Source organism: Haemaphysalis longicornis, unplaced genomic scaffold (genome assembly GCF_048455015.1).
Source record: "Haemaphysalis longicornis isolate Haplotype H1 unplaced genomic scaffold, Haemaphysalis longicornis Haplotype H1 scaffold_10, whole genome shotgun sequence".
Classification (NCBI taxonomy): Eukaryota; Metazoa; Arthropoda; class Arachnida; order Ixodida; family Ixodidae; genus Haemaphysalis; species Haemaphysalis longicornis.
In genome coordinates, this window is record NW_027526204.1 from 123,171,820 (window position 1) to 123,179,416 (window position 7,597).

Below are 7,597 nucleotides of genomic sequence, written 5' to 3' on the forward strand. Positions count from 1 at the left end.
TTATTCAAAGAAAAGAATTGCACAGTCCTTTTCCGAGGTGACGCCATTTCTGTAAGTAGCTGAAATTTTGCTGGCAGTTATTTCGCATTATTTAGTGTTACAGAGCCGGTAATTCGCTTCTACCGTTAGTAACAGTGTTTGCGAATCTCTTTAGGTCAGTCAATCATGCAGAACGACTCCGGAGAGTACGTCGATCTCTACATCCCCCGCAAGTGGTAAGTGCACGTGTTGTGCGACGTCCACAACCGGCAAAGATTTGGCGGCTGTCGTCGTTCATGTTCTAGCACGTAGCGTGGCACAAATCTAGGTCAGGTTCGTATGAGGTGGGGAAAAATGACACCGTCGTTGTTTTCTTTTTCGTAGCTCCACGAGCAACCGCATCATCCACGCCAAGGACCATGCCTCCATCCAGATAAACCTGGCCATTGTAAGTAGTGATCGGCGCTCACTTCACATTTCACTGTCCTCTGCCGTGCGCCGTTACGTTGCGTATTTGCTGACTGCTGTCGTTTCTCGAGTAAGATTACTAGAAAACGTCAATTCCCATTCAGTGTAACCCCGCGTTGTTAAAGGTAGCATTTCAGCTTATTTCCAGCTGCTGAGTGAATGAGGTGTGGACAACCGTTTAAAAGATAAACTTCAGACATTATGCGTGTACTCGAAAGAACCAGTGCTTGGCCACGCCGTCGGGCCTAAATATTGCGTTACAGGAACCAATGTGTTCTCACTGGACACGCTTAATTTAATTTTTATAGCGTATCTGTTTCCGATTTGCTTCCGACACGGAGCTTCCGCTCGAGTTTCCGGTTAGAGCTCAAAGTGGACATTTGTGTTGTAGGTGGACGAGCACTCGGGCCGGGCAACGGGCGAGACCAAGTCCTACGCCATTTGCGGGGCCATCCGACGCATGGTGAGTTCCTGTTATCTAGACCGCGCACCGTGGGTCCGTTTGTGCTGCTCATTTGAATTGGAGTAACTGCGTCGTACTTAGCAGCGCAATGTCACAAAGATGCCCGTGGAACGGTACCTCTAGAGGTACAAAAGCACTCCAGCCCCTTGGTTACATGGTTTGCAAGAGAGGATTTCAGAAACTGCTGTCTTTAAGTTTTGTATTTGTGTACCTTGACAGCAGTTCTCTGTCATTCTCAGCTTGTTTGCAGCGAATGTCAAAATCCATTGCCTAGTGCTGCGATTTCCTTGCTTCATTTTTCTGACTGACAGTCCTTTTGCTTCTGTTACTGCTCGCTAATGCACAGAGGAGGCACTGCAGCTGATAAAAATGAAGCATGCTGATGCGGTGTGTTTAGAAACATGCCACCGTAAAATAGATGGTTTACTGCCAAACCGTAACACATGCCACAACGTACACATGTGCTCCAGTTCCAAATGATAATCCACCCAGCAATTAAAGGCGGCAGTCTTTCTGGGAAAAAATTTAGTATGTCCCTCAATTGTTCATTTGATTCAGTCGCCCGGCTAGAGTAATGCTTAAATACTGACCATCTATAGACCTTATGCAAAAGTGCCACCATCTACCGGAAGAAAACGAAATGAGCACACGACGCCATGTTGGGGGATGGCGATCGCGGGATTGCTTGGTACGGAGCGTGTGAGGGGCTTTCTCGGCTTGGCGATTTTTTTTATATTCAGATTTAAGCGCAGCAAAATGAGCGACGAGTGATCTGTGGACAATTCTCTGTTGCCCACATTTGCGGGCGACTTCGTAAACACGCATTATGCATCGAAAAAGCAGCAGGGAGGCACCAGTGCAGAATGTGTTGGAGGCTGTCGCGTTTGTTCTCCTTTTTTTTTTTTTTGACTTTGAGAATTCAAACATTGAAAGTACATCCGTGTTGGTTCGCATCCGGTGGGTTTTTTAGGAGGTCATTCCTGAAACGCTGGGAAACTTGCGGGCTGTCCTGAGGTTGAAATGGGGGAGGGTGGGGCACTCGCGATATAGCACTATAGATCCTTTGGGATGCAGAGGAAACTCGCAAAAGAAGAAAAAAAAACACAACAAAATAAATTGCATACCTGGCATTTTTTAACAGCTGAGCTGTTCTTGCTGGCCGTAATGTGTAGCGCGTAACGTGTGTGGCGTGTAACGCGGTAAAAAATTGCCAATAAATTGCCGAGCACGTGCCTCGCGGCGACCGCAGAGCGTCCTCAGCGCACGCAAAGGCTTTAGCAAAAAAAACAATGCGAAAACCTTATTCCGCTCGAAAAATTTGATCTTGGGAAAATAGGCTACGGTCGAACAGCAGGCGACGAGCGGTAAATGACCGATACACAGAATTACTACGTACGTTACTTGCGCTACTCATGGCGCTACGTGAAGGTTGTAACTGTCGCGGATTTCTTATTTTCTGTAACGTTTGGCAAACGAAAGATTGCGTAGTACTTCCATAAAACCCTACCGAACGTCCAGAATAAAAAGAAAATGCGGGCACGCAAAGCACGAGCCGCTGACTCCAAACTCTACCCGCACGATAAGGTATACGAGCTGACCGATGCAGTGCGCCTTAACTACCAGCAGGGAGGAGTGCTCCGCGGCAAATACAGGGCTAGAAAATAGCTAACTTTGGCACCTTTTTAGTCCTGCACATATTATTCGTTTCGTGACTATGCATGCGATGTAGCTATATTATTACTGCGAGAAGGGAAGTCAACGCCCGCAAGTAACTTCACGCGGGGCTCGAGTCATGTTTCCGTTGAGAAATAAAAAAACACGATGTGTACGCTATTTCCGTGGTCGTCCTCGTATCATCTTTGTGCATAGCAAGTTACACGGCAGTATTTGGGCATCTTGGACAACGATAAATGCCGACGTGCGCGTCGCTAACCCCTTGCTATCGTGTACACAGCGTTATCCGGAGAGCCTGGAATCCCCCAACATGGCGGATTTTTTTTTTTTTTTTTTTTTGAAATTGTGTTGTGATTATTCTTCTCTTTTTGTGCCTATTGTAAGTGTCAATTTGGCAACTATGGCGATAAATATGTGGCGACAAGGTGCGCAAAGACACGCGAGCAGAGAAAATATGGGGGCAAGCGCGCTCCTCAAGATGGGGGGGGGACAACACAGCGAAAATGCTGTTGCTGCGGTTCAGATGCGAAGAGCTTTTAATGGGTGAAGTATGTACGGCTAATTTTCCTTATAGCACGTTCAGAGCAATAGCCAAAACCTGTCAATTTCTCTCTAAAAAGAACTCTACACAAGTAACGGCATTGCAGGTTAAAAAAAAAAAACATGACGTGTTTTTTCAAACCAAGTTTAACATTCTGTTTACAACGCTTTCTCCCTCCAAAGGGGTTTTTTCTTTCCCTCTTTCGGTGGAAGCTGGCAACCCTAGGCACTGCATATACTTCTCTCAGTAAAGGAAATCTCAAAAATATTCGAGGGAAAATACAAGTACCGCAAGATTGCAATGCCCGAAAGTGAGGAGGGGTGTTTAGATGTGAAGAAAATTTAAGACCTCCCCCTCCCATACATACACACTTTTCGCGGCAGTAGCGACATGAGACGGGCACAAGTAATAATGTTTTGTATAGCAAACATTAAAAAAAAGTAGGCACAGGCAGTAGACTCACCGGTTACGTCCAGTACTCCCTTGGTCACTCTTACTACAACTCGACTGTGTAGCACTGCTTGAGCCGCTGCTCTCTAAATGACTCAAGCGCAGTGAAGGACTCAAGAACAGAGTGAAAAAGCACGTTGGCGGCCTGGGCTGTATTAGCTCTACAGCCTGGGAAAGTCACGCTTCCTCGCAGAAAAGAGGGGGCTCAGGTTCGCATGCAAACTTTTCTTCCTTCTGAAAGTAGGGGGGCTGCTTAGAATTACGAAAATATGGTATATAAATGACGGTACGAGCGTAGTTTTAGGAATATTGTTGTGTTGGTTCTTCCTGATAGGTGAAAAAAAAAAAAGTGCCCGGGCAAGCACACCAAAGCGAAAGATAAAAGGACACCTGCGGGGACAGCAGGCGTGTGAGTAGTGCAAATGCAGGAAAACTAAACATCTTTTGCATTGGTCATGTAAGGAGCGAGAGGGCAGCGGAAGGGTGCCAGGTGTGGGAGGAAGAGAGGGAAGGCGATGCTATGTTACACAGCATATGTGAGGAAGCGTGTGAAGTGCAAAACAGGCCTTGTTAGTAGCTGGACAAAAGTTTTAAAGCGAGGCTTCCCATGTCTTACTGGTGGCATCCGTGCAATGATTTCTGGCGGTGATGACCGTGGGTGAGGTGAAGTGAAAAATTCTTCCCATGGTGCATGTTGAACCTGGGCCCCTTGCGTAATAAAGCTGTCAATTTATCTAATTGTGCTATTCCAACACTGTCTAAGCAGCTTTCATTTGGGGAGGGGTGCATGGATAGCAAAATTAGACAGAATATGCACCCCTCCATTTAACGATGACAATGGTTGTGCGCAAAGCTTTTTCTTCATGCGAAATCAAATTGTGAGGGGTCAAAGCCGGTGTGATCAAAAGTGCAAGCTGTGTGCGAGTCAAAGTCAAAGCTCAACGGGTCGAAGCCCAAACTCCGACGACAACCGGAGAATCCCTCGCAAAAAAATCCTCACATTCAACCATTGTCATCTTTTGACAGAGGAGTGCTTGATTTTCTCTGTCAGCCAGCTGGCTTTTGCTGATGTTTGAAGAACAGTTGTGAACTGTGGTTAAAGGTATTTAGGCTTTGAAAATGTGTAGTTGTGTGCAGTTCAATTTCTTATTTTCTTGACAGTGTTCATGGTTGCAAACGAACTAAATACTGAGGATTGCGATTAAGCATTGCCAGACACTACAAGGACAAATCCCTTTGTGTGTACAAAATGTTTTATCGCCTGATGCATCACAGTTTAGCTACTATTTTGAACGAAACATTTACCATTCGTTCTCGCAGAAAATTGAGGGCAGCGTGAAAGCTTTCTAACACCAAAACTGTGTCAAAACCTTCGCTGAAATTATGTCCAATTGATCGTCAAACCTCTAAAGACCCAAATTGCAAACGAAGAATGAATTCGTGCAACTTTTTTTCTCACACTAGGTAAACGCGTCTACTAACAATCTAAATGCATACCACTGTGTGGTTTATGAGGTAAACGTATACTATTGTACTCTTCCTTCATGATGTATGCATGCATTGTCTTATTAAAATCGTTCCCTTTTAGCAATTTTCAAGTAACCGTTTTGACACAATGGAAACTTGGTTTCACACACGCACCGTGTGTCCAGAGATCTTATCAGAGCTTTTTGGTCGACCAACCGGTCTAGGGGGAAAGGCATTCATTTTTTGATTGGATGCCATCGCTCCTACCAAGAAAGCTCTCGCTTTAAAAACTGCAATTTTTGGGGTCATAGTGAGTGGGTGTATTGTGCTGTCACCGTGTACGTATTTTGAGGTTTAGGAGCAGTTTGAAACCAGGTTGATAGAAGTTCTCACAAAAATTTTAGTTGCACTGCTTTTTTTTTTTTTTTTTCGTTGTTTCTCGAACTTGCTTGAGATGATGGTTGGTTCACCAAAGCATCGAGGAAACAAAAAGTCCAACAATGAGAGTGGACCTTTTTCTAAAAGCGATATGTGCACGTGGGCAGTACCGGTCCACCATTCTGTCAGGTGACCCGGGGTGACGTAAACAATCGAGTGCAATTTCACCTTGCTGCTTGGAGAGCAGCTACTACTTTCTAGGGCTGCACCCTTTTATGCCCGCTTTTTCGGCAGCTTGCAGTGAGTTCGTATACACACACACAGGCCAAAAAAAAATCTTACAGAAGGAAGACTGTCCATGTTGAGAGCACATGGCTACCAGTGTGGGTGTCAAAGATCAAAAAAAGAGTAAACAAAACAGCGCTTCACTGACTGCACATTAGTTTTAGGAATGTGCACTTGCTTTCGTGGCTGTCACGTGGAAAGAATGAGTGACGGGTGGATGGCGGAGGGATTGAACATCTGGGAGGTTTCATGCACAAGTTCTTTGAGAGCGAGATCTTTGCTTCCCCGACTGCTTAGTTTGCCGTGGTGGCCCGCTCACTTTCTGTTCATTGGTGCAAATGTGCGATGTTCTTACGCTTTGTTCATACCATCGTACCTGCAGGGGGAGTCCGATGACAGCATCACACGCTTGGCACAAAAAGATGGCTACATCCCCAAGTAAGCTGGCTTGGGTGGATTTGTTAGGGTGTGAAAGGAAGCGACTTCGCATCAGGTGGAATGGGAAGAGGAGTAGACAAACACTTGTGCTGCTTTTCTTCCTGTCCCATCTGGCAGAATGTCGCTTTCCTTAAAAGTTGCCTACCATCCCAAGCTTGAACTCTTCTGCAATTTGATGTGGTTTATTACATTGTTTGCATTGCTTTTTCCTTTTTTTTTTTTTCATTACAGGGACTACTGATGGGTGCTCCTCAATAAACTGAAAAACTCATGCCATATTTGTTGCCTGTGTAGTTGGTTCTTCTTTCCTCGATATGTTTGCACCATCTTGTGTGGGCCACAACATACTAGAAGGCAATGCAGTTACATTATGTCTAGACTATTTATTATGTGAACAGGCTTTATTTTCCATTACTAAAAATAGAAAACCAGCATTGCTGTGCAAATTGTCTTATTTATTTCAAGCCACGATAAAAGTTTAAACTACCACCCTTGTGGGACCAAAGTGACAATACTGCAAAAGTTGCTGCACTGTTTGTAGGTAGCTTTTCTCAGCCCTAACATATGAAGCCAACAGAAGACCTGTTTTTGCCAATTTTGGAGTCTGAAAAAAAAAATGTTCTCTATCGTGTATTGGTGGACTGCATCATTGCGAACTCAGACCTGGGGTAAAACAAATCTGAACAATACATGTAAATGAGTAAGCAAACTTCAAAACAGTTTTATTCGCGAGATATCTTGTTCATATGTACACATACATGTTCCAATAAAAATGGCTGCACAATGCATTGCAATTCTGTACACAGCGTACCATGGTCTGCACGTATCGAGGGAGTGCCTCGTTGCTTGTAAGAAGGAAAGTGAGTTGCTATACTGGTCATTGGCCATGAGGTTTCACTGGAATTGTCCCCCTTATTTCAAGCTGTTACCAAAGGAGCTTTCCACCTCGAAGCCATGTACTTTTCAGGTGCAGAGTAAAGGCACATTCCCACTTGCGACTTCACTGAGCGACGGCCAAGCCAGTTGCCCTCAAACTGAATTCTTTTGTCTTGTGACAGCATTGCAAAACCAAATAGCCAATAATGGCCATGGAATTGGCTGATGTAGCCAGAAACAAAACGTTTGTTTACATCCAGCACTACAAACGTCCTGCCTGGCCCATTGAGCCAGCAAGCAATTCATCGTACACATATATGAATCAGTGAACAGCATGGGACTCGTCATTGCTGGGAAATTGTAAGAGCAAGCCATCTTCGTATTAGCTAGGTGGATGGTGGGGTGGGCAGGCAGACTTGCAGCCTTTTCATACCTTTATCGGCGAGTAGTAACACTAATTCAAAGGCGTCGAACTTCTACATCTGTACAAATAAGTGAACTGCGGGCCGGAAAGCGAGTGTTGTGGGGGTGAGAGCAAACCTGTATTTCTTCCTTCAAAATTATGTTGAAAAGAGTGC

At 44.9% G+C, this 7,597-nt stretch overlaps 1 protein-coding gene across 2 annotated transcripts; it reads left to right on the forward strand.

Moving 5' to 3' along the window:
* Positions 1-7: 7 nt before the first annotated feature.
* Positions 8-6,421, forward strand: Rps21 (ribosomal protein S21). Of its 2 annotated transcripts, XM_077690589.1 has the most exons (6): positions 8-51; positions 155-215; positions 364-427; positions 839-910; positions 6,088-6,143; positions 6,375-6,421. In XM_077690589.1, exons 2-6 carry the CDS (start codon positions 166-168, stop codon positions 6,382-6,384), a joined length of 252 nt encoding a protein of 83 aa, XP_077546715.1. In that variant the 5' UTR covers positions 8-51; positions 155-165; the 3' UTR covers positions 6,385-6,421. The 2 variants fall into 2 exon arrangements, with proteins under 2 accessions (XP_077546715.1, XP_077546714.1); XM_077690588.1 differs by lacking the exon at positions 8-51 and having other exon boundaries at positions 58-215.
* Positions 6,422-7,597: the final 1,176 nt, after the last annotated feature.